General features: G+C 37.7%; 1 protein-coding gene across 9 annotated transcripts in view; it reads left to right on the top strand.

Annotated features, from left to right (window-relative positions):
* Positions 1 to 27,157, top strand: part of Vps13b (vacuolar protein sorting 13 homolog B) — a 734,817-nt gene that overhangs the window by 683,997 nt on the left and 23,663 nt on the right. For all 9 annotated transcript variants that reach the window (XM_048801898.1, XM_048801903.1, XM_048801897.1 and 6 more), the window contains 7 exons: positions 194 to 395; positions 1,507 to 1,695; positions 4,213 to 4,359; positions 6,848 to 7,131; positions 9,369 to 9,496; positions 9,708 to 9,907; positions 25,104 to 25,222. In XM_048801898.1, coding sequence (XP_048657855.1) covers positions 194 to 395; positions 1,507 to 1,695; positions 4,213 to 4,359; positions 6,848 to 7,131; positions 9,369 to 9,496; positions 9,708 to 9,907; positions 25,104 to 25,222 — 1,269 coding nt within the window. The remainder of the gene's footprint in view (positions 1 to 193; positions 396 to 1,506; positions 1,696 to 4,212; positions 4,360 to 6,847; positions 7,132 to 9,368; positions 9,497 to 9,707; positions 9,908 to 25,103; positions 25,223 to 27,157) is intronic.

Genomic DNA, 27,157 nt, shown 5'->3' on the forward strand with positions numbered 1-27,157 from the left:
TTTTTTTTTTACTCATAATGTACAACATAATTGCATGAAAAGTTGCTTTTCCTGCTTGCAAATTCAGCATTGAATGACTGATGTGAAGAGGTACCCTACAGGAGCATTGTGTGTCTGGAATCCTTAAACGTATTTCATGAATACTGAAGTCATCATATTTCATTGAGTCTCTTGGATGTGGTATTTGGAACAGGAATGAACAGCTGAGTCAGTGGGATAGCCCAATGCGAGTGAAGCTGTCGATCTGGAAGCCATATGTTAGAACTTTGTTGATAGAACTTCTGCCCTGGGCCCTGCTTATCAATCAGTCCAAGTGGGACCTCTGGCTGTTTGAAGGAGAGAAGATTGTTCTACAGGTTCCTGCTAGCAAAACTATTATTCCTCCTAATTTTCAGGTACTATAACTTTTGAAACTAACATAATTCTTCTCTCTCAACAACTAGATTTTATTCTGAGGTTGCATTTATGATTTAACAGAATGAATCCATTGTGGAAAACTGTCCTCACAGATATATACATAAGGAGTCTGGAATGTTCTTTGATATTCAAAGATTTTTCAGATGTCTTTTCCCCCCCTATCAGCAGTATTCATGGTTGAGTTATCATTAAATTTGGATAACTTGTACTAATTACATACTCATTTCTATTGTGTGCGGGATATTTGACAAGTATTAAGATTGATCTCTCAGTGTGTTAAGGATACAGAGTTGTACTATATGCTAACCCATCCCCTTGATAATCTTTGCAGTTCTTAAATTCTGTGAATTCTGTGAGGTATGGAGGATTTCTGAACCACCATTTTTGTCAGGCTCCTTTTCCTTTATATGTCCATAATTGTATGTCCATAATTATGAAGGATTATCCAGTTATTAATTAAAACAACATGGAATTATTAGTGACACAGGTAGAAAAACCTAATCACAAGATAAAAATTTCAGAAGATTTTGTATTCTAATTTATAAAACTAACTTTATAAGGATAGATCATTTCAAATAGACATAAATCTGAGAAAATAAAGTAACTCTTAAATAAAATATTTTCCTAATAGATAACAATTTCAGAGTCCTTTTTCTTTTTTCTTTTTTTTTTTTTTTGCATTCCAGTCCCTAAACATCTTTATTCAATTGCATTTTTCATTTTTTTAATAATCAAATACTATTACCTTATAGAATTGGAATGTTGACCTGTATGGACCTATTATTGCATGTTATTCTCTTGTCAAGTGAGATGAAACCTTCAGTCTTTAAGACTTGGTATTTATAGGGTAGTCACATCTCAAGTTTGTTTTGTTTCTCCTGTCCATAAATATGAATTTCATTGTGAATCAAAATTAACATTAGGAACAAAGATAAAATATATGTTGCCATTGTAAAAAAAAAGTGGAATAATATTTGGTTGCTTTAATGGACCTATTATATCATATGAGAAAAGATCCTGTGGATTGAGATTTAAAAACATACCAAAGTTAAGAAAAATTACTTTATAATTAAGGCATTATTTTTCCAGGAAGCTTTTCAGATTGGAATATATTGGGCAAATACAAACACTGTGCACAAGTCAGTAGCAATTAAACTAGTCCATAACCTGACATCTCCAAAGTGGAAAGATGGAGGTAATGGTGAAGTCGTGACATTGGACGAAGAAGGGTTTATTGATGCTGAAATAAGACTTGGTGCTTTCCCAGGACATCAGAAGGTAAGGACAGAGTTGATTTGGCTCAAATCAAATGTGCCATCCCCTTAAGCTATTTAATATAAACCCACCTTTTCTTTTTAACCCCTTTTTGGTATTACATATTCTAAATAATACATAGCAGTGAAATACTTTATTTCTTAATTTCTTAGACTTCTGTTTTACAATATATTTTTCCTTTACCAATGATAAAAGTTGTGTCACATAATTTATCCAATAACTGCTCTTTTCAGAACACTCAGCAGTCACTTGATTTATATATAGTATGTGAAGGGGAATGAACTTATTCCAAAATATCTACAAATTGTACTTGGCCTCCTTTTTTAGACCAGGAAGTAAAGTTGCTAACATTCTAAGCATTGAGTGAAAGAACAAAGCCTCCTAGAGCAGAGGTCATATTCCTGCAAAGGGCATCCTGAGCAAAATGATGTGGACCAATTCTGTTTTCCCCGTAGAACCAATGTTTTAAGAGGGAATTCCTATAAGACATTTTCAACTTCAACAGTTCTTCAACAGTTGACTAGTGCTCATGTTTTTAGAGAATGTACACATACACACACACACAAACAAACAAAAATATTTAAGTAGTTATTTAGATAAATACAAATGGTGTGTGCTTTTCAGCATAAATCTAAAGTCTATGAAAACTAATTAGATGAATAATATAGCAACTAATCACATTAAATTGTATGTATGAACGAATAATATCTAGTGTGACATGTGGAAGTCTCTTGCTGTACTTAAAATTATCTTCATTATTTTAGCTATCCCAAATGAGAAGGAGAAGGGGTACTTTATCAGAATAGTAGAATTCAGGATGACCTTTCTTTGGGAAGAAGTTGTTTTGAGCATCTTTGAAGAGTCTTTTAAGAAAAGTTAGGGTTCTTTGGTCATTTTTTAAAAAACAAATTTCCCTGAAACAAGAAATTGGTCTTTCTTCAGTGTTCAAGGCTGGTATCCATTTCCTCAAGGTTGTCTGGGCAACATATGTTTATGTTCTGCCTGCCTGCCAAAGTGCTGTAACATGGGTGTAAATGGCAAAGAGCTGTAAGCATGAATCACCCAAAGTTGAATAGTTGTAAGTTGAGAACTGCCATCAAAACCTGGAAAAAAATGTTACACAATATAGGCAAACACCCAATACCTCTAGCACCTCACAAAGTAGCCACAGCAAGTGCTAAATAAATACTTGCAAATGAATGAATGAATGAACTAACTATTGGAATATATAGTGATGTTCAATTATTCTTAGTAATAACTCTCAAACATTTCAGTCTCAGGATTCCTTTATATGCTTAAAAATTGTTGGGGACCCCCGCAAAGACCTTTTGTTTCTATGGGTTCTATCAGATTTTACCAGATTGTAAATTAAGAGAAATTTTTTAAACACAAGAATTTAAACATATTCCATTAGCCATCAGAGTTGTGACATGGTATGTCATAATAGCCTCAGGGAAATTCCACCATATGCTCATGAGGAAAGTAAAGTGAAAAGAAAAATATAATGTCAGTATTATTATAAATTTAGTTTTGAATTTAATACCCCTTTCTGGAGATCCTCCATATAAGCTCTAGCCACCCTCTGAGGACTGCTGCTCTGAGATTGCCACTTACTGGACAGCTATCCTTAGGCAGGTATCCCTCCAAGCATCAGTTCCACATGGGATGCAGGAGTGCAAGGAGAACAGTGCACATATTGGTGAGGAGCAGCACTGCAGAGCCAGACCATGTAGGTTCCAGCCCAGCCAGACCTTGACAAATGCTGAACCTCTGCATCTTACTTTCATCTTCTGTAAAATGGGGATAATAGAAATCACCCTATATTGTTACTATATGTAGGAATTTGTGAATTAATATTCATAAATTACTTAAAACAGGTGGGGTGCATGATATAGCAATACATGAAGGTCAGTCATATTGTTTCCTTCATCTTCATTGTCACTTTTAAAGTCACTTTTAAAGGCACTTCATTGTCACTTTTAAAGGCACTCTGTGAGGTCACTGCTGTGGTACTTGTGAGGAGAGGGTTGCTGAATTGAATCCTGTTGAGTAAGATGAGTAGGAATTTGTTTATGTATAAGTGCTTTATAAATATTGTATGAAGTAATCTGTGAAATAATCTGAAAACAAATCTCTTGTCTATACCGTACAACAGTAGCACAAGTAACTGGCTTGCTAAAGTACTTTGCTGTCAACTCTTGCCTTGTATTGGCCAGGGCATTTTGGAGACTGAAAGGATGCTATTAAGTACTCTGGAAAAAGGTAAACTAGTACTATCGTGGGCAAAGCAATAGATAAATAACCTTTAAAGAATAATCATACTTGGGGCTGGGGATGTGGCTCAAGCGGTAGCGCGCTCGCCTGGCATGCGTGCGGCCCGGGTTCGATCCTCAGCACCACATACAAACAAAGATGTTGTGTCCGCCAATAACTAAAAGAAATAAATATTTAAAAAAAAAAAAGAATAATCATATGCCTTATAATGTTGTAAAAATTGCCCTTTCCTCGATTATCTTACAGTTGTGTCAGTTCTGCATTTCTTCTATGGTACAGCAAGGTATACAGATTATTCAGATTGAAGACAAGACTACAGTAATCAATAACACACCGTATCAGATATTTTATAAACCACAGTTATCTGTCTCCAAACCCCATTCTGGAAAAGAGGTAAGCAATTCATAACATAATGGTTTTGTCTATGTTTTGATGAATTAACAACAAATAGGATCAACTTTTTATAGCCTAGGGCAAAGAAGGCTAGCACTGAATATAGGTAAAGAGAAATCCACTTATTTGGCTGTAATTAAAGCCATGGTTGCTCTGTAATTAATGGGCAGAAATCCAAAAAAACAACAGATCTTGACACTGCTGGATTAGTTCTGCCTGCACTCCATCTGCTCAGAGGTTCCAGCATGGTCCTCTCACAGGTTCAATGAACCCCCACTAGTAAAGCAGTGGGCCTGAGGACCAGCTCTGAGTTGCATAAAAAAAAAAAAAAAAAAAAAAAACACATCTGTCCCGCAGGCTGCAGCAGCTGAGGAACTGGTTTGAGTTGCTGGTGTGGACGGAGGGCGAGAACCGAACCGAGCCACAGATCTGGGGCAATGAGCTTTGTGTTCACACAAAGAGTGAATGTGAAAATGTACCAGCTTGTTTATGTTAACATCTCAATGGCAAAACACATAGAAAATACATCTGGGAATGTTGAGAGGAGTTTTTGACTTGGCTCTTTGTTCAATGAAAAAGAAAGTAAGGAGAAATTTAAAAAAAAAAAAAAACTTAGAGTATGCCAAGTAGTATGCAGCTATTTTATGTTAATGAAACTATCATATAAAAAAGCATTATCTTTCTTTACCTTTGTTTGCAGTTATTATTACCCCTTACTTTCTGTTCCTAAAAATTGTATTAGAAGGATCGATTAGGATAAAATAGTACACTTTTTTTTAGTTGACAGTGTATTGTGGTATTTACAAAAAGTGGAACAATAGAATTTCATCCTAGTTCATTGATAAAAATAAATAGGTGGCCAGAAGTACCCAGTTATTGTCCAGTTAAGAAGAGAGGTCAAGGGGCTGGGGTTGTAGCTCAGTGGTAGAGCGCTCACCTGGCACATGCAGGACCCTAGGTTCGATCCTCAGCACCACATAAAAATAAATGAATAAAATAAAGGTATTGTGTCCAACTACAACTAAAAAAATAAATATTAAGAAAAAAGAATAGAGGTCAACAACATTTGCTTTGACAAGATAATTAGCCTTCATCTAGGTAATTGTCCTACTTCTCACTCTAGGGCTTCCCAAGACTTTGGGCCAGATGACATTTCCTCATTTTTTAAATACTTTTATTTGTAGATGGACACAATACTTTTATTTTATTTATTTTTATGTGGTGCTGAGGATTGAATCCAGTGCCTCACACATGCTAGACAAGTGCTCTACCACTGAACCACAGCCCCAGCCTGCATTTCCTCAACTTTAAAATGGGCATCATTTTGTATTCCTTGTAGGTTTTATGAGGATTAAATAAATTAATGTAAATAAAAGGGATAGGTGCTTAGTAAATGACTGTAGCCAGCAGCATCTGCAGCATCAACATCACCCAGGACTCCCCATTTGCCTTGGCTTCCTGGAAGAAGAGAAAGACTCAATTTGCCCCTATAGCTGAGAAGTGTCCCCTTTTCCAACAATGACTCTGCTTCAGACAGGTCTAGGATTTTTCAAGAGGCATGGTAATATCTGGTCTCTTAGAGAGTGTGGAACAGTGGGAAAACCCAGACTGGAAGCAGGAAACTTGGCTTCTGGCAGGGCTGTGTCACTTCCTGGCTTTGTGCTATTGGACAGATAAGTCATCAGCGCAGTCAAAAGCAGCTTCCTACTGGACGCAGTGGCTTACACTTGTAATCCCAGTGGCTGAGGAGGCTCAAGCAGAAGAATTGTAAATTCAAAGCCAGTCTCAGCAATTTAACAAGGCCCTAAGCAACTTAGCAAGACCCCATCTCAAAATAAAATGGCTGGGGATTTGGTTAAGCATCCCTGGATTCAATCCCCATTACCAAAACAAAACAAAACAAAAACAAACAGCTTCCTTAGCTGTGAAATAGGAAATTCAAATATATTATTTATTATATATTATTGAAATATATTATTATCCCTTGAGGTCCTTTTGAAGTCTAAAATTCAGCAACTGTAATGCCAGAAACAGTGTAAAATTCAATCAGAGTTTGCTCCTCCCTCAGGATGAGCATTACATAAAATTTGTCTTCTGAACTCCCAGTTTCCTGTTCTGAATGTTATTCAGATCTGTTTTCCTAATATCTGCCACCACACCACACCATTTCAGCGTAGCCATACCTATCTGTCCAAGGGGACTCCCTCCCCAGCACATGACATTTCTACGCCAGTATCATGGGGATTTTTGCAATACCTGGGAGAAAGAACTATGCATCATCTTTTTAAGTCACCCCAACTCTATCATGTGCAGCAAAGCAGACCCTGCTTCCACTGCTTTCACTGTTTCATTAGGGCTTTCTTGTGCTGATATTCCCACATTGCCAAATTGAATACATGGTTATGGTTTCTTAGAATCTATGCTTTTAAAACTTAACTTGGCTGCATTGTTGTAGTAAGTGTGCCCTCTCTGTATTGTCTTTTTCCAGTATTTTCACGTTCCGGACAGTGCTACTTTCAGCATTTGCCCAGGTGGAGAGCAGCCGGCTATAAAATCCAGCTCCCTTCCTTGCTGGGATTTAATGCCTGACGTTGGGCCATCAGTATTGGACACATCCTTGCTTCAGAAACAGATTTTGCTGGGCTTTTCTCCTGCCACAGGTGCCGACAGCTCACAGTGTTGGAGCCTGCCAGCTCTAGTTAAACAAGAGTTTCCCCGACAGAGTGTGGCAGTGCCCCTTGGGAATTCTAGGGAAAATGGATTCTGTACCAGGTATTTTACATATATGTGAATGCCCTTCTTTGCCTGTCAGTGTCACTGTTCCTGGAGATGCAAAGAGAATAGGTGCAATGCTCCATATACGTAAGACTAAATTTTATCTTTAATGACTTCTAGACATCAAATATGTTGCTCAAATGTTGTGATCATATAATGGGTTGTCCCAGTGTAATGCTTATGAGATGTTTTGAGGGGTGTATGCATCTTATATTGGAGGAAATGATATTATTTGTACCATGGATAGTAGCAATGTGTTGTAATGAAAAAGATTACCCTCTTTTAGGAGTTCTTAGCCTCTGTAAAATGGTGAGAAATTAAGGCTAAAATATAAGAAAGTCAAGTTGAGAAAGCTTTTTCTTTTCTAATATTGTAATTTTACTTCAAAATAGAATTTTTCACAAAAATTGATCTAGTAAGAGAACTTAGATTAACACAAGCCACAGAAGACTCTCTGCTGTGGTTGTTCCTGTACACAAGTTGCTCCAATTACTGATTACCAATTATGCAAATAACAGGACAGAATCAAGGCAGAGACATGTAATGCTTTCTTCATACTAGACTTCTATTTTGTGGTTGTTTTGCATGCAATCCATCCTTTCTACAGATGTCAGGAATAACTTATTTATGGTATATGTAACAGCTACAAAAGAAAACATATTGTGACCTTATGGGAGGTACCTTATGCTCATGATTATGAATTTATAGAGTTTTGGACTTCAGCCATCCTAACTTTTTTGATATATACAAAGATTTAATAGTAATATTTTAAAAGATAACAGCTTAACTGGAGTTGTCCATAGTGGTAAGGCCCTATTCCACACCCACATCCTTTTTTCCGTCACAATGTTCACAAACATACCTGAGTTTATAAATATTTTCAGCCTTAACCCTGCAAAGAGGGGTTACTCTAATTTATATATGGTTATGGATAATATTAAGCATGTTGAATTTAAGGAAGTATTTTTGAAAGGTATGCAACCTTCTGTCTATAAAACAAATCTTATTTTTACAGTAAAAGACAAAATTTGAAGCAAAACTTCATTTGTAAATGAAGCTTAAATTCTAAGAATTATAGTATAAATTAATCTTATATATAAATATTAAATCTAAATAGTTAAAAAGGACTATACTTTAGCCTGGCCCCTAACTTTCATAGCTTTCGAAAGAACTGTCTTGAGATTGGTTTTCCCAGTTCTTTCAAAATTAGTCTAAGAAAAGATCTTTCCTGTTTATCTAAGAACTTCACTCTGAAAAGGAATGTACTTTCTGCTCATCTCCCCATCTCCTCATCTCTTTCCCTCCCTCACTCTGTAGTACATATTTGATGGTATATCTTTCACCAAATGCTAATGCACAGTTCACTTTGGCATCTTAAACTAATATAATCTTTGGGAAGGACTCACATTGGCAAATAGAATAGATGGCAAACAGGAAATTGTTTAATGTGCTCTTAACCCATTTTAATCAGCATAAACAAAGAACCACATTCAGCAAATTAACTAATTTCTGTGATTAATTCTAACAGTGTATGTAATTCAGACTTCAGAGAGAATCTTTTTCCTGATTTGATATAAAATATCATTTGGTAGGCTGTAGTACAATAGGAGAGTTTCTCTCTTTAACACAGAGGGCAACCTGTGCTCAGGCAGCTGTTTTTCTAACTCCTATCAATACACCTTTGCTCCTGGTGGTCAAAATGTAGATCCTGTAAAGTCTGACCATCTTGTAAAAATTGACAACAAACATTGTTTGCTTGCTGTTAGAATGGAAATGGACAGGCATCCACATTCTGAAGTAGTCCTTAAAGTAGATCAGCTCTTCCTTTACCAGAATTCACTGAGCACTTTTGGAGAAGACGGTACCTTGTCTGAGAAGTTTAAGGTACATATGCATAGAGGACAAAAGAGCCGGGGACAAGGTGAGCACAGAGTTAGCTATAGTTCTCGCTGAGTGGTAGAGTTAGGGTTTTTAATCTTTTAAATAATTTCTCTTATTTTTTGGATATCTTATAATAAATATGTTACCTTTTAAAAATCAGTAAATATACAGTTCATGTATGACAGCTATTAAATGAAGGGATGGCTTCATTTTTCTGGAAAAATCTCCCCAAGGTATAAAAGAGAAGGCATTTTAGAGTTTGGAATATTGCTAATCCAAGTAAACATGACCAGGAGAGAAAACTTGCACTTTTTTCTAAACCATCTCTGTCATTTGATTTGATTCTGTTTTAGGGCTATAGCATTGACATATCAAGAACACTTTGGAGTGACTTATTTAACCCTCTCAGAAGACCCTAGTCCTCGAGTCATTCTCCACAACAGATGCCCAGTAGCAGTGCTTATAAAGGAAAACATTAAAGGTATATTTTATTGAACAGACTTTAAAGAATAAAATTTTCTTTCAGGAGGTTTATTTTTCTTTTATTTAGTAGTACATGTATTCTTTAAAGAATGTTTAAATAAAAGTATTGTAAACTTCTTAAGAAATTTATTTTACAACATTATGTTTAATATCCCTAAGTCTTTATCATTCATATCTAAGTCTGCATATGCCTTTTTTTTTTATTTCAGACATCCCAAAATTTGAGGTTTATTGCAGAAAAATTCCTTCTGAGAGTTCAGTTCATCATGAGCTCTATCATCAGATTTCCAGTTATCCAGACTGCAAGACCAAAGACTTACTTCCTAGCCTTTGTTTGAGAGTAGAGTTGCCAGATGAAATAACTACTGAGTGGAGTGATGCTGTTGACATCAACAGTCAGGGGACGCAGGTCAGTGAGCCATGTGTTCCTGCCCAGGCCCAAGGGAAACTTTCCCTTTCTGAGTCCTTATTGGTTCTTTATTTTAAATGCAGCTTTCTAAATGCTAAACTTGTCTCTCTGTAAGGGTACTTGTGTATCCATTTTTATATCCCCACAGACTTAAATTCTTCAATACAAATATGTATCTGTAAAGTTTACTATGCAACTATTTACCAGGGGGAGCACCTAGAAAAAAATCAAGTCATCTTGAATCTACCACAGGTCAAAAATGAGGCACAATTATTAGACTTCTTTATTTAGAAGTAAATTCATTATCCAGATTTTAGGATGATCAAAATACCAACCTAAATTAATTCCCTTTTTTGAAAATTTACCAATTTAAAAACATACATTTTTCATACTAGTAAAACTCTGCAAATATAAGTATAGTTTTTAAAAACCTGAGTGGGTAAGATGTCCTGATTTGTTTGTCTTACTCTGAATGTTAGTGGTATTTTTTTTGTTGAAAATAGCACATGAATTTGTTACTTCCTTTTCTGCTGTACTTGAAACCTACTGTTTGTTAAGTGTGCAATTCAGTGCCGTTAAATACATTTACCATGTTGTACAAGCATCATCACTGTCTATTTCTAAAACTTTTTCATCATTTCAATCAAACTCTGTGCCCATTCAATAGTAACTCCTCATGCCTCCTTCCCCAACTCCTAGAACCTCTGTTCTTCTTTCTTGTCTCTATGAATTTGCCTGCTATAAGTACCTCATAAATAAGGGGAATCATAAACTATTTGTCCTTCTGTATGTGGTTTATTTCCCTTAACTTGTTTTCTTAAAAGCTCATTCATATTTTAGCATGTACAAGAACTTCATTCCTTTTTATGACTGAATAATTTTGCATTATACTTTTTTTAAAGTTCTTTCACATTTATTTTAGTTCATTTGGTCTTATGAAGTAGATCCTCCTGTAATGGTTATAAAACACATATTAAAGTTATAATTATATTTATAGTAATAATGGTTATTATTTAATAATCACATACTCTGTGACAAGCATCGTGCTAATAAGCACTTTTGCTGTTATCTAAACTTTACAGCAGCCATACATGTTAGGTCTTGTTGCAGAAATAGAAAATAAGACCTCTAAAAGCAGCACATTCTAATTCCCATTCCTTCAAGATGAGGACCTGGGATTTCATCCAGATCTCCTGGCTCCAAAGTCCATGCTCTGAAACACTGTGCCACATGTGCTACTTCTTTACTTGGAATTCCTTAATTCCTCTTGCCCAGCCATGAAGGCACATTCTTTCTCATCTCTTAAGATTCTCCCAAAGGCTCTGTACAGTCTTCTTCCTCACCCTCTGGACCCCTCTATATTCTCCTATAACATCTATAGCATTTAGTTGCACTTCTATCTTTTTTTTAATATTTATTTTTTGTTTGTTTGTTTTAGGTGGACACAGTGTCTTTTATTTTATTTTTATGTGGTGCTGAGGATCAAACTCAGTGCCTCACATGTGCTAGGCAAACACTCTACCACTGAGCCACAACCCCAGCCCTGCACTTATTTCTTTAAATGATTTCCTACTGCATCAAGATTCCTGGCAGTTAGGTGCATACTTTATTCTTTCCTAGACCACAGTAGAGTATCTGACAACACAGGAAGATCTTAATAAAAATTAATGAAATAAATGAATGTCTGAATGAATGAACTGAATAAGAAAATGAGATTAGGTGAAGGAGGCCAAAAGGGTCCCAGGTATGACCTGGGAAAACTCCAACTGCAAGTATAGAGCAGCAAAAGAAAGGAGGGAAAGGAGACAAGTGGCAGGAAGAGAACCTGGGTGGAGTGACAGGAAATGTCCAGAGGAGAACTGTGACAGGATGGAAAATCCCGGAAGGATGCCAATCAAGATAATGATAAGAAATTGTAAGTTCAGGAGTAAGTAGAAGCAAGGGAGTTAGAAGAGCAGGTGAGTGTTGTTCTCTCAAGGAGCGTGGCCATAAGAAAATGAGATCAGTGGGGAGGAAATGCTACATACTGTGGGAGACAAGCCCAGCAAGGAGGTTGGAAAATATGAGCAAAATGTGCCCAGAGACATAAGTCCAAGGCACAGGCAAAGTATTTGAGCTTGAATAGAAAGACCACTTGTTTCTCCAATGGGGCAAAGGGGTGAGAATGAGCACAGGTGTAGATAGAAACATGTGGAGGGATGAGGCCAGGAAATTAGTTGAATTGGTTCTCAGTGCCTCAAGTTTATTTGTGAAGTGTGGAGTGAATGATCTGCCAAGAGAGGGAAAGAAGAAGGGGTCTGGGGAAAGCAGTAGCCGTGGAAACAGATGAAGGATCTGGCCAAAGATAGACAAAAGAATGAATGAGCAGCTGGCAGGACTGCACTCACCCTGGACACCTGCACTTGTAGCAGCCAGGGGTGTGCTTTCCATCAGCCGTGCTTATTTGACAAACATCGAAAATCTGTGGAGTCCCTGCAGCCCCTGGAGATGTGCCCAGTCTTATTAATTTACAAAATGAACACTGTAAGCTTCTCAAGGGTTCCTAAATTCCCCATCATTGGTTTGAAGAGTTTTGAAATCTTGCTTATATGTGTCTCAGGAATTCTTTACAATAGGCATATGTCTGCCAAACTATTTTGGGGACTCCTATTCACTCTAAAGTTCCTCACACCTTTGTAGTCAGGGATACTTCAAAGCTCAGGGGAGGCACTCCTTCCAACACCCTGATCATTCATGGTCAGAGGACCCAGCAAAGTCTCAGGTTCCCATTAATCTTTTAGGAGCTATATGCCATATGTCCTACAGACCATGGTGCACTTCCTCCTCTGGAGAAAGACATGTTTCAGACCCTCACCAACATTCTTTCCGTAATACCCCCAGGCATATAAATCACTAGGGAGAGAGGTAACTCTGTCCCTGATGAAAGAGCAGTTTTGGGGACGGGTGGGTTTGTCTTCTAGGAACCTCCCCTCAGCCCTTGATCTGAGAGAAGGGATATGAGTTTCAAAGCTGGCCTAAACAAGCACAATTAAAACACCAAAAGATCTCCATTATGCCTCAAGGAAAAAAACTGCATTGGGTTTTTTTAGTCCTACATAGGTCCCTGGGCTCAGTTTTGTAAATAAGACAATCTCATATAATTTTAAATGCAGTATATGAAAGAATATACACAAAAAGGTTTATAATTTCACAAACAAGCATTCTTTGTATCAAGAGTTATCAAAGAAGATCTCATAACAGGCAGGCCACAAAATCTAGATTATAAAGTTGGTATGGGCTTTCGGGAGTTGTGTCCTTGGATCTCGCACCTGGTTAGAAGACATCTCGTGGATGTTCAGCCAGAGGCCCAAAAGTAACAACTGATTACCATGTGACAGCAGGTGGTAGCCTGACTTAGGAAGAGAAACCTCTAGGTTCTTGACAAATGAAGGCATAAGAAATAAATTTGTACTGATCATTTGTACAGATCCTATCAGCAAAATAGGTTAAAATCCTATCATAGTGCATGCAATTTCAACTTCTAATAGAAACATTATTTTTGACAAAAGTTAGGAAACATTACTTTGAAAAACCAAAACAAGGTACAAAGAAAGCAATAGAAGTTTCCACAACAAAAATATTGTAAAGCTTGCTTCATTCATTCAATCAACAAATAGTTACTGAGATTCTAATATTAGCCAGGCATTAAATTTGGTACTGGGACTACACAAAATGCACTGAACAAAAACAAAACACAGCTCTTGCCCCAGGGAATTTATGTGTGGAAAACGTAAATAATAAGCAACTAATCACATGGAGAGTTGTATTATCATAAACTCTGATGGGAGCAATGAAGGAAGGGAATAAGTGTGCTATAAGACAGCGCAACAGGCCAGTTTGAGAAGCCAGGGAATGTCTCTGGGTGAGGGACTTTTCATCTATGCCTTCAAGGATATGCAGGCATGAACTTCTGAAAAGTATTTTATGTGCCACTGAAGAATGAGCAAAGTAGAATGCTCAGTCTGAAAACCACCTCCCTTCCAAATTATCCCTTTGCAGGTGAATTTCCTTGATCCTAAAAGGATCAAGTGAATTCTCATGATCTTTAGCTCTTAAGGGAAGTATTTAGTGGGGTCAGGGTCACTGCTAGTCTCAAATTGTTTATGTTTGAGAGGGGAAATGTCAGAGAGTGACAGTTTGTGTTTATATGGTTCTCTGCCATTCAAGTGCTCTCCCACACAGTCCGTATTCTGTCATTTGTTCAAAAAATTTTATTGAGGGTCTATCAAGTACCAAACCCTTTGCTTTAAATAAGGCATTATCCCTACCTTTAAGGACTTAACTAAATACATCCTGTAAAGGACAATAATGTTTATGTTTATTTACCGATGAGAGGTTTGAGGTTTAAAGAATAATCAGCAAGGTAACTTATAGCTGAGCAGGATCAGGCTGGCACCTGGCTCTGCTCATGGATCTCCCGAAGCTGTTTCTTTTCTACACCAAACTGAGGTCACCACTGGCCGTCCTCTCTAGTCCTGCTGACTGAAGATACTGCTACCTGAAAGCTCATCAAAGCACAGGTTAAAGAACACTTTCTAATTACCCCTTTACCTAGTGCAAGAGTGCCTGCATGACGTTTTAGAAGGTCCCATTGTCATAGTCATGGCTTCGTCCAGTGTTGGCTATAAGAAACTTTCTTCCTAATCCAACTGAAAACTCCCTCAATAGCATCCACTCATTCATCCTTGGTTTGCCCTCTAGGGTTGTTTCAGTACAGCCACACTGTAATTTTTTGAGGGAGGCTTCAACATCTTCTCTAAGTGTTCCCTTATCCAGGCCAAACATTTCTGGTTCCTTGAGTCACTCCTTTAGGAAATGTGATTTCCAGACCCATCACCAGTTACCCTTGTCTGAACACACCAGTGTGTTATGTTCCCTCTTAAAAATCTGGCAGCTGGAATTACATGCAGTATTCCAAATGTGGTCTAACCAGCTATTACCTCCCTGTGCTTCCATTAATAAAGTAGAAGATTGAGTTCACTTTTTATTAACAAGTCCAGACTGTTTGTTATTATTGAACTTGTGGTCAACCACATCCCCCAAGTCTTTATCATATGACTTGCTATATAGTTGACTTTTTGAACTCAATGACAGGACTTTACATTTATCCCCAATAAATTAAGTCTTGTTGCTATTGGCCTAGTCCAGCTTGTTGAAATTACCGTTAAAAAAAATTGAAATGCTGTCATCTAACATATTAGGTATCCATGGTAGCTTTAGGTCAGCTATAGATGTGGTGAGCAAGCATTCTCCATGTTCATCCAAGTCATCAGTAAATATGTTGAGCAGGACAAGTCCAAAGCCTGCAGTATACTGTGGAGGATCACTGGAGACTTCCCTCCAGTCAGCCAGTAACACGCCAAACTACATCATCTAGCCCACAGTTTTTAGAAAATACACCTAAAAGTACTTTTAAACTATAATGTGTAGTATCTTATCTGTAAGAATGTCATGAGGTACTTTGCTAAGTTCTTTGATGAACCAGAACTCAAAAGTGTGATCAGCCATCAAGTAAACATCACACAGAGGTGAACCCAGGCACAGATGCTTACAGTAACAGGTGGTAGTTTTCAGAGATACATCTACCTCCATCCAGGGATTTGTATATAGAAAAAATAAAAGGTTGTCGATCCAAGTGAGGTTCTGATTTAGAAAATCTGTAGTGAAGGTATTTTGATTTCTTTCTTACTTCTCTCACCTCCCTTTACCACCCGCCACATCCAGGCCAGAACAGAGAGCAGCAAGTTGGCACCCATTTCTGAAAGCCTGCCTAGTCCCCGGGTCTAGAGTCTTTTGTGTGCTTATAGTTTGTTCTGGCTGAATCACAACTGCTCCACAGATTCTCCAGAATGGGGTTCCTCTAAAATGTTTTTCAAAAAATATACAGAGAAAAAAATTATATCCAGAATATCAACTTTTTTCTTTTCATCCTTATCTAACATTTTCTACTTTAATCATCTTAGAAATTCATCTCCCTTCTTTTCCTTTCTGGAAGATATAATTCATCTCATAGGTCTAGCTACTATCTATCACCCATCACTCCCAGACCTACATATATATAAAATCTCCCTCATATCCCTCCTAAACTCCAAATCTGTGTCCTCCTAAACTGCAAATCTGTGTTTCAGCTACCCACTGATCTTCAAGCACCTCACACCAATGTGTCTAAAACCAAGATGATCATTTCCCAGATCACAAGCCAGTACAAAAGCCTTTAGTAATATTGATATAAACTAGTACTGAATTGCTGTTTTTTCTCAAGAACTCTAAAAGTATTTGCATCAGTCCCTGTTACATCCCTTTAAAGTTTGATGCTATCTGAAACTCCTAGAGGTGATTTTTGCACAATGTAACTCAACCTGGGATTCAAACCCAGGATGGCCTGGCTTCTAAACCTGGCTTCTCCCTACTATATCCCAGTGCCTTCCTTTTTCTTCCTTCCTTCACACATCCAGTCACTCAGACATGTCTCTGGAATTGGTACCTTCTCTCATTTTCAGGCCTTTGGTTCATCTCAGATGTTAGGAATAGCAGCTTAAAGGATGTCTCTACCCTTAAGTCTGTGTTCATAACTGCTACCAAAGAGATTCCTAAAACATGGAGTCCAGCTCAGAGAAGGCTCTCCAGTCTTCCAGACCACTTAAAACAGACCACATGTCAATTACTTAGCATACGTGGAAATCTCTAGTTCCCTTTCTTCAAAGACTAAGAAGTCAAGCAGTCTTGCATATCATGGTTTGCCTAGTTGCAAACATGGTTTGCCTCTTACAAACTGCTTCCATGGACATGTAAGTAGTAGAGTTTTAATTTACTCCTTCACAATTATTTTGTGAGGTAGAGTTTGGGTTTTGTCGTTATTGTTTGTTTTTAATGAAAAAAAGTTTTAGCTAAAACTCAGCTAAACAAGAAAAATGCCTAGTTAATGTATCTTCAGATCATTTTAGACAAATCAATTCACAGCACATGTATTATGCCACTAAAGCTTGAAGGTGCAAAAGCAGGAGAGGAAACAATCATCTTTTATCATTTTTAAGACTAAGTAGAATTCCACGTGGGGAGGAAATGATCTTTACAAAACCAGGTGGATGAACAATTTTGGTTGTGGAAAGGTAGCTAGAAAAGGCTAGAGGTAAGAGAGAGAGATGGCTAAACTCTCAGACTTTCTAAGAAAGGAAGTAAAACTTTGAGGTGGGGCAGAATGAGTCAAGTGGAAGCAAAGGAAAGAAGCCCAGTGAGATGTACCAATCATAGGAATTGGAGCCCAGTTGAAGAGAGAATTCATGAAAACTGAAGATTTTAATAACCAGGATAACTTATTATTGTTTAAGTTTAACTTGGCTGAGAGTTTTATAACTCCCTTTTGATTATCCCTATATCTTCACATATAGCCTATTGGGGGGAAAATGCCAGCAAGGTGGAAAATAGACTTTTAAAAATATTTTCCATATTCCATATTCCCTTTATTTTCTATCTCTGCATAACATTTTTACTTAGTAAAATTAAATTTTACTAAGTAAAAAATTAAGTTGGTATAATTTTTTTATTGTCTTAGATATAAATTTTTAAAAATCATTTTAAAAATGATTTTTAAAATTTTAACTGAGTACATAGTAAAGCACAAGTTTTATTTAAGTGTATCTTCTTTGTGATTATATTGGAAGATGATGTCCTAAGAGGAAGGCAGGACCTAGGCCTTGAATGATATTCTTATACCCACATTAAGTAAGAGAGAGCTTTACTGATCAGAGTTCTTTAACACAGATTCAAATAGCAAAGCTCAGAGACTCCCCAGGTCTGTTTTGTGGTTAAGGCAGCAAGTATGTTAGTATATATTGCCTAGAGCCTTCCCTGCCCCATATACTAGTAGCGAAAAGTGATGAAAGTAAACATGACCACATGGTTCAGGACTGGCTAGGTTGCTTCATGATAATGAAAAACAACAACAACAACAAATCCTCTTGACCATTATTCATTTAGTTCATTCTTTTCCCACATACCGAACAAACAAATGTCTATTCTTCCAAGATTATAGGCAGTCACTACATCACACTTAAAGTCCAGTACTTCTGAGAGATATTCAGTCTAGATATGATTCTTTTTGATCTACAGACATCTGAACTGATCTACCTTGCCCTGCTGTTTCATAGCACAGGAAAACAGTAATAACGTCTTCAATTTGAAACCAGGAAGAATGAGACATATGTAAGCCTCTTGCCAATAGCAATTCTGAAATTTTTCCAGGTACATTTCTGAGTAGGGTTTATACCCTGGAAGCAAGAAACCTTCTTTGACAGCCCTTATTTCTACTCTTTTAAAAAAAATTTTTTTTTTAGTTGTAGATGGACATAATACCTTTATTTATTTTTATGCGGTGCTGAAGATTGAGCCCAGTGTCTCACACGTGCTAGGCAGGCACTGTACCACTGAGCTACAGCCCCAGCCCCTTATTTCTACTCCTGAGAGTACTGTTACCACTGTTGTTCAGGTTCCTGGATCCACTCTCTAGGAGGGATCTTCATGGGCCATGTGAAGCTTGTCTTCAGCCTCACATTATCAGTCTCTATCAGTCTAGGTTCATGAGTGTATTGGACCATAGTAATCTCTCACAAACTCAGTATACTCCTCATCTATTTGATTCTTGAGAATTCCGTATTCTAGTTACCATATCTCTTGTCCTTTCTAAGACTTGATTCTTTGCTGTCTTGCTTCCTTACCTCTTTATGAATTTAAGAGAGCTTCTATGGAAAAAAATTATACCCTTAATCTGATTCCATTTGTCAGTTTAACATTAAAATTTTTAGCAGTGAGTGTGATGTTTGTGATGAGTCCTAATGCCTTCACATTCAAGGGCTTTCTGATTTTATTTGTTGTGTTTGGGGTTTTCTCTTCATCTGTTTGAGCTAGTATGACAAAATACCATAGACTGCATAGCTTATAAACAACAAAATTTTTTTCTCAATGTTCTGGAAGCCCAAGATCAAGGTACATGCAGATTGATGAGGTATCTGATGAGGCCTCACTTCTGGTTCATAGATAGCCATCTTCTCACTGTAACCTCACAATAGTAGAAGGGAGAGGCTTTCATGGGTCCCCTTTATAAGGGCACTGATCCCTGCCTAATAGTGTCATCTGTGGGGAGATTAGGATTTCCATATATGAATATAGAAGGAACACATTCAGACCATAGCAGGTTTAAAACCTTTCTAACTTTGCAAGGCCTAGAATTTCTAGACTCTCTCTATTCTCTTTCATTTCTGTTTGCAACCTGGCCATTTCTGTCCTGAGCTCATCTCTTTGTGATTCCATTGCTGGAAGCCAACAGCAGCAAACATATACTACTGAACCTCATCTTCTAGAGCTACAAATTTATTAGGTTTATGATCCACCTCTCAAGTAGCCTCAGGCAACTGCTTTACCTAGATGCTTGGACATTTCAAAATGAATCCCTATTTTTGTAGCTTTCAAATGTCTAATTTTAATGCCTGACCACTAATCCAGGGCACAATATTTTTGGTTTTTACTAGAACCATTTTTCTATTTACAAGTATCTACATTAGTATATAAAGTAGGTCATATTGCCTGTTGTAATCCTGGGTTTACTTCTTGTCATGCTACATGCCAGTATCTGTCATAAAGGGGCTCTGTTCTACATGGTCACTCAGGGATCCAGGTTGATAAAGATTCCATCATCTTGCATCTGCAACATTGTAACAAGTCAACCCAAAACCTACTGGCTTAAAAAAACAATGATTCTGGCAGTTGACTGAGTTTCCTGCAGGGTGAGCCTGTGATCACATGTGCAGCTGCATTTAGAAGGGGAGTTGCAGGGCTTAGGAGAGAACCTCAGCTGCAAACTCTGGGCAGCTTTCTCACCACGTGGTCTTTCCTCCATGAAGAGACTAGACCAGTTTCCTTACATGGCATCAGGAAGGCAGATTCCAGTAAACAAGCTTTTTCAAGCTTCCCTTTTGTTGATGTCATGTTAGCCAAAGAAAGTCAGAGCCAAACCCAATGTCAGTATAGGAAGGGGCTACACAAGGGCATAGATTCTGGGATGTACAACTCATTGATTATGTAACAGTCTACCACAACTATCAGAGCAGGATTCTGCAGGCATTTTTTTTTCAACTGGACAGTACTTTAAGCTTTGCAGGCCATATAGTCTCTACTGCAACTTCTCGGCTCTTTTATTAAATAGAAGCAGTATATAAACAAATTGAACATAGTTCTGTCCAGTGAAACTCTATTTTCAGTAATAGGTAGTGGCCTCTCACTGATCTTTATTCAGTCTTTGCAGCAGCAGGAGACAGATCGTTCTTCTACGCACAATGCTACCTTTAGCACAATGGCCAAACTAGTCACATGGCCAAACCAAACAGCAAGGGCAGGGAGTACAATTCAGCTTTGTGGCTTTAAGAGGAGGGAACTGGACATGGGTGGCCACTAGAAGTCATACCTCAGGAACCACCTTCAGAGATATCCAGTCAAATCATCCAAGGACCAGGCATTGGTATAAGCACTGAAGAAAAGGGACATAAAACTATTGCTTTTGTGGAGCACATATGATCAGTGCCTAAGAGGGGGAAGCACCGCAGGCACCTCTGCCCTGGAGCTGGAAGTTCTCATCTCCTTATCTATGCACTTGGCTTTTTTGCCACCTAGGCTTGAGCAACCTAAGCATATGACTTTTCTGGTAACTGATTCTTTGTAGGTACTGTTTAGGTGTTTGTCAGGGAATAAGTGAAATGATTGGATAACCAAACCATCAAACCAAAGCAAAGAGTTCCTTTACATTTCCGGAGTCAGGGTACATATGCCTAATTTCTCTTAGGTACCTAGTTTCCTAATCACTATAGCTGCACTATGCAAAGGCTTCAAGTTGTGAGTTGTTGCTCCACATGGGAAAGGAGACAAGGAGAGAAGCCATGGATTCAAGTTTGTTTCATCCATTCTCATTGTGGGGACAAGGAACACCCAGCAAAATCTCTCTCCAGAGTCCAGGTTTTTGGCCAGAAGAAAGAAATACCTTAAAAGCTTAAGCTAATTTGCTTGCTTTTGAATCTCCCTAGCAGTTAACAGAATTCATCAACTTGCCTTGTCTTTATTATCTTAGAACAGTACATGTTCTCATTTCATAATACCTGAAGATGACTCTAAATGCCTGAAGATGATGTTAAAAAGGATGACTATATAATTAGGAATGTTTCTCAAAGAGTATCCATTTTGTTTTAGATTCATGAGCTGAGCCATTTTAATTTCAAGTTTTATCATAGTCAAGTTCATTTCTTACCTAGAACAAATAGAGGAAATTCAGGATACAGAATATTTTAAAACAGGTATTTTTGGAAAACAATGCATTTGGAAAATGTGTCTATGGAGAATATAGATACAACAAATTGACTCATTTTGCTCTAAGAAGTTTATAATGTAGTGATTGAGTCAGGTACACAAAACAAGTAACTAATATTCAAACAATAAAATTCATGATCAAGTATAAATATGGTTTAAGTGCTTTTAGACTTAGGTACAGGTGTCAAACTGAGGAAGGGAATAGAAAGATTAAAGAAGTGCTTCATGGAATAGGAATTCTTTAAACTGCATGTGAAAGATACACAGGACTTGTATGGGGGAAAGCATATTCTAGGCACCAGGAATGATGAATGGCAGACAAGGTTTACGTTAGAACAGTAGCGTGGCAGAGCTGGAAGATCTGATAACACCTGGGCTGTAGGGGAGGAATAAAAGGAAGAGGCAGAAATGACATTGTGGAGAGCCATCCTCACGCGTGACTGGGCGACTCCGGGTTTGGGTCTGAGGCTTCTGGCTGTGTCAGAACTTTCCCGGCCCTCTCCTGATGAAAAAACCCGTCCGTGTGGGGGTGTGACTGACCACTGACCCCGGGGGCCCAATCACTGACCCTGACCTTGGAGTGCGGCCCCCCCTCAACCTTCATTGGATGGAATTCTCCCCTGAATTTCTTGTTCCCCAATAAAAGGCTACTTCCTGGTGTGCTCGCTCTCTCTCTCTCCTGCTAGCCCTGAGTAATCCTTGGTGGTTTGAGGTTGGAGCCAGAGAGGGGAGCCGTCTCGGACCTGGTCATAGAAAAAGGTAACTGAGTCTGTGTGTTTTATTTCGATCTCTGCTAGCTAACTTTTATGCCAAGAACCTCATTAATGAAACCAATGCGCAGGCCACATGGTGGAATTGGCGCCCACGAGGGGGGCATTCTAGATTAGCTAGATTGAGTGGGAGCACGCTATAAAGATAAGATAAAGGAAGTGGTGACAATTTAGAGTCACAAAAGTACCTGGAGATATTGAAGGAAAGAGACGTTAAATTAATTAAAATGGGAAATTCAACTTCTACGGATAAGGAAATGTATCTGACTATTTTAGACAGTATAATTAATCAGAAAGGAAAACAGATAAAGAAAGCTCAGTTATTACAATTCTTAAAGATTGTAGGTGAATATTGTCCTTGGTTTTGTGACCAAGAGTCTCCAAATTTATCTACTTGGGAGAAATTAGGAAGAAAGTTACAAAAGGTTTATCTTTCTAATGAACTACCTGGAGGCATAGAAAGTATTCAGAAAACTTGGACAGCTCTAGAAGTTTGTCTTTTTGAGTATATGGGCCAAAGTTTGTGGCCCCCTGAAGACCTGTTAAAAGGCATGCAGAGGGCTATTAAGTCTATTCAAATGGAAAATCCGCCTAAGGCTAAGTTAATTCCCTTTCCCTTAAGCCGTTTAAAAACAAAGACGCTAGGGGCCAAACCAAAAGTTAGGAATGTGACCTTAAACTTGCAAGACCAGGCTAGCCCGCAGGGAGATTATAGGGACGAATATCATAGAGAAGAAACCTCCAAAATCCTAGAAAGCCCTCCGGAAGAGGTAGAGGATCTTCCTGGAGAGGAGAATCCGGAAGAGATTCCTAGAGGGGCACAGAGTTCTTCTCAGCCACATGGCTTAGAAGCCCAATTTCAAAATGGCGACAGCGCAGAGTCTGACCATGAATCGCAGTCTGAGGGAGAAGAATCAGACGTTGAAATTCAGGACTTACAGAGAAATCTTAACAGGCTGCGTTTAACACCGCCTGCCCAGGCTATTCGAATTCGGCCAATACCTGCTAAAAGGACAAAATTTAACAGGTACGCTGGATTAACAATGACTTTTCTTACCCCATTCCAGCGAGGTATTAAGAAAGCACAGGAAGATGGGGAGGATACTAGTGGTTTTCAACTTTTTCCAGTTTTTGAGCAAGTTAATGAGCAAGATCAGAGAGTTAGAGTTCATGCTGTAATCCCATTTAAAACCATTAAGGAACTAAAAAGTGAATGTGAGACATATGGTCCAAATTCGCCTTTTGTACAGAGTCTGATAGAAAATATTTGCTCACAGCCCCACGTTGGGCGCCAATTCCACCATGCGGCCTGCGCATTGGTTTCATTAACGAGGTTCTTGGCATAAAAGTTAGCTAGCAGAGATCGAAATAAAACACACAGACTCAGTTACCTTTTTCTATGACCAGGTCCGAGACGGCTCCCCTCTCTGGCTCCAACCTCAAACCACCTGTAGGGCAGCAAGGATTACTCAGGGCTAGCAGGAGAGAGAGAGAGTGAGCACGCCAGGGAGTAGCCTTTTATTGGGGAACAAGAAATTCAGGGGAGAATTCCATCCAATGAAGGTTGAGGGGGGGGGCCGCACTCCAAGGTCAGGGTCAGTGATTGGGCCCCCGGGGTCAGTGGTCAGTCACACCCCCACACGGACGGGTTCTCTCATCAGGAGAGGGCCGGGAAAGTTCCGACACAGCCAGAAGCCTCAGACCCAAACCGGGAGTCGCCCAGTCATGCATGAGGATGGCTCTCCACATGACATCCAGGTCCCCTGGATGCTGAATATGGGCAGGATTTCTGAGGGAGTCAAGAAAGAAGCCCAGTCACCCTGAAGTTGCTTCCAAACATCACACTCACTGTTAAAAATTTTAATGTTAAACTGACAAATGGAATCAGATTAAGGGTATAATTTTTCCTTAGACACTCTCTTAAATTCATAAAGAGGTAAGAAAGCAAGATAGCAAAGAATCATGTCTTAGGGCAAGAGATATGGTAACTAGAATACAGAATTCTCAAGAATCAAATAGGTAAAGAGCATACTAAGTTTCTGCTTCCAAGTGTAAGTCTGTGGTCTTGTGTATACTCTCTCCAGTATTGCTTCATGTGTGCAGAATTAGAATAGGTTCATTACTTGTCAAGCAAGCACTAGCTTTGTTCCTTCATCCAGGAATTGTCAGTCTTTCTTCCTTTATTTGCTGTCCTAACATTCATAAATGGCCTAGTCTTGAACTAAATTGGTATTGCAAATCATCAGAACCAACATTCCCAAGCACAAAGAAGTTCTTGCCCCAACCCTCAGGTAATACTGGCTGTGAACATGATGTCCTTGGAGTTGTTTTTCACATAGTGCTGTTCTGTTTTCAAATATTTATCCATTTAGGCAACATTGGTATTTAATGCTGAAAGGACATCAGTTCTGCTGGCCTGGTACCTGGCTTCTGAGATAGAACTTTTTTTAGGTCCACCTTCTCATGATAGAAAAATTCATTTTGACTCTAAACAAATTGACTTATCTAAAATTCTTTCTACAAGTTATTTGAGTACTTCAGGGGGCAGGGTTATGAATTATCTTGTTGGTGTCTTAAGGGATGCTGTTTGTGCCCAGCAAGGAAGGTGGGCACTCACTCCTGTAGTAGTAAGTGAACACTCACGTGCCTGAAAATGTTTTGCACATTGCATTTCAAGTCCAGAGTCTCAGGGTTTTTTCCAAAGAGATTCATATGTGTTCACAAAGCTGGCCCCATGGCTGCACTCCAGTTCATACAGGGTTATTTGCCAAATCCAAAGAAGCAGAGAATGAAGACACTCATGCCCCATCATCCGTCATTTTTTTTTTTCTGTGATCCTTACAGCTGGATATTGAAAAATCTGGAATTGATTTTTGTTTTCATTTTAAGTCAGCTGAATTGCCTGTACACATGAATATAAAGAAATATAACCAGGAAGTGTTTGTGGTATTGAATCAGAATTTGAGACATTTGAAGTCAGCCATTTCAGTAGTGTTCTTACTTCTTTTTAATCAGATTCTGAATATTCTTTTTTGCAGGTTGTGTTCCTCACTGGCTTTGGCTATGTGTATGTGGATGTTTTCCATCAGTGTAGCACAGTCTTCATCACTGTGGCCCCAGAAGGAAAAGCAGGATCTATTTTAACCAACACCAACAGGTAGGCCTCATAATTTTCCTAGTAATAGAACAGTAAGCTTTCCCTTTATAAAGTTGTAAATCTGTTATTTAACCATTCTTTCTCATCCCCATATACTCTGAAAACTTTGGATTAATTTTTGTGTAATCTATAAGTTAGAGATAGTAATTACCACTCAGTCTCTGTAATAGGTAGCAATATCATTCTTGGATCCTCCTTCCAGTTCTTCTGTGATAAGTATAACAAACTAATTTACAAACTGAGACATGTGTCTCAGAATTATACCATTATTGTTAGTGTGAAATATAAGTTAACGTTTCTATGTTCACATGACGGCTTAGTAATCAGCCTTAGCAAGTAGAGCTACATCAAATGTAAATATACCACAAATTAAAATTTAAAAAAAATAGTAAGAACAACCATACAGTTATAAGGTTCAATATTGCCCTCTTCTAGTTGTTTTTTTTTTTAATATTTATTTTTAGTTGGACACAATACCTTTATTTCATTTGTTTATTTTTATTGGTACTGAGGATCAAACCCAGGGGCTCGCACATGCTAGATGAGTGCTCTACCACTGAGCCACAACCCCAGCCCCCTCTTCTAGTTTTTTAACCATTAGAGTAAAGGTATGTTTGTAAAATAATATATTCAAGAGTTATTTCAGTTTGTTTCTTTTTTCTCTTTCAATGTGTTTAGGATATCCATTTAAAACACACACAAGTAAATAAATAAATATACCTCTTAGAGCCACATTTTGACCTGAGTGTTGCCATCAGGTTTTAAAAACATGAAATAGGCAAAGGAATGGTATCCTAATTTAAACGAACTCAATCGAGGTATGGTGGCACATGCCTGTAATCCCAGGAGGCAGGAGGATCGTGAGTTTAAAGCTAGCCTCAGCAACTTAGCAAGGCCTTTAGTACCTTAGCAAGACCCTGTCTGTAAATAAAAAAAAATTTTAAAGGGTGTGGGGGAGGCCTGAGAATGTGCTTACTGGTTGAGCACCCCTTGGTTTGATTCCAAGCCATATAATATCCCAAAAATTTTAAAAATAAGTCAAAGAACTCATATACTTCAAGAGGAATAATACAAAGATAACCCCTTCTTTCAAAAACTTAATTAAAGGCCAAAGATATGAACAGAAAATCTAAATCTGAGAGGAGGAAATATAAGTAATCAAAGGAATAGAAGCTTAAATAAGATATTATTTATCAAATTAACAATAGTGATCCAATGATAATCCATAAGTCTGGAGGAAATGTAAATTGGTGCCATTTCCTGGAAAGCACTTTAGCAATATATATTGAGTTTTAAAATGCCTTTGTCTTAAAAATTGCACTTTTAAGTGTTAAGGAAATAAAGAAGTAGGGAAAGATAAACAGAGAGTTGTTTATTATATTGCTAAATATAATGGCAAAATATTCAGGGTACAAATGTCCATCAGTAGGGAAATAGATGATACATAAATGTACCACAAATGGTACATCACAAAAAATAAGTGTTATAGAATTTTAATGAACTAGGTAATGCTTTACTTTTGGTTATATATAATATATATATATACATAATATAATCAAAATATATATTATAATATATATATAATATAACCAAAAGTGAAGCAGGCTAAACATAATATTAAAGATATAAATATCCTGGTTATGTGTTATCTGTACATATAGACACATACATATATTATGTATATACACATATTTTCATATTTGTATATAGATATATAAAATAAAAATTGAAATAAGACTGAAAGAAAAAGAAATAATCAAAATTGTTAATGTATGTGGGGTTGTAAGTTATTTAATAAATTCTGTATTTTAACTTTCTGTAATAGCATTTATTTATTTTATCATCATAAGATTAATTTAAATTAGAATGTGAAGTAATAACGTTAACTTGCACACTTTCATTTAAAGCCCTTTTTTATAAAAAAAAGTTCTGCAC

The sequence above is a fragment of the Marmota marmota genome, unplaced genomic scaffold (assembly GCF_001458135.2).
Source record: "Marmota marmota marmota unplaced genomic scaffold, marMar, whole genome shotgun sequence".
Classification (NCBI taxonomy): Eukaryota; Metazoa; Chordata; class Mammalia; order Rodentia; family Sciuridae; genus Marmota; species Marmota marmota.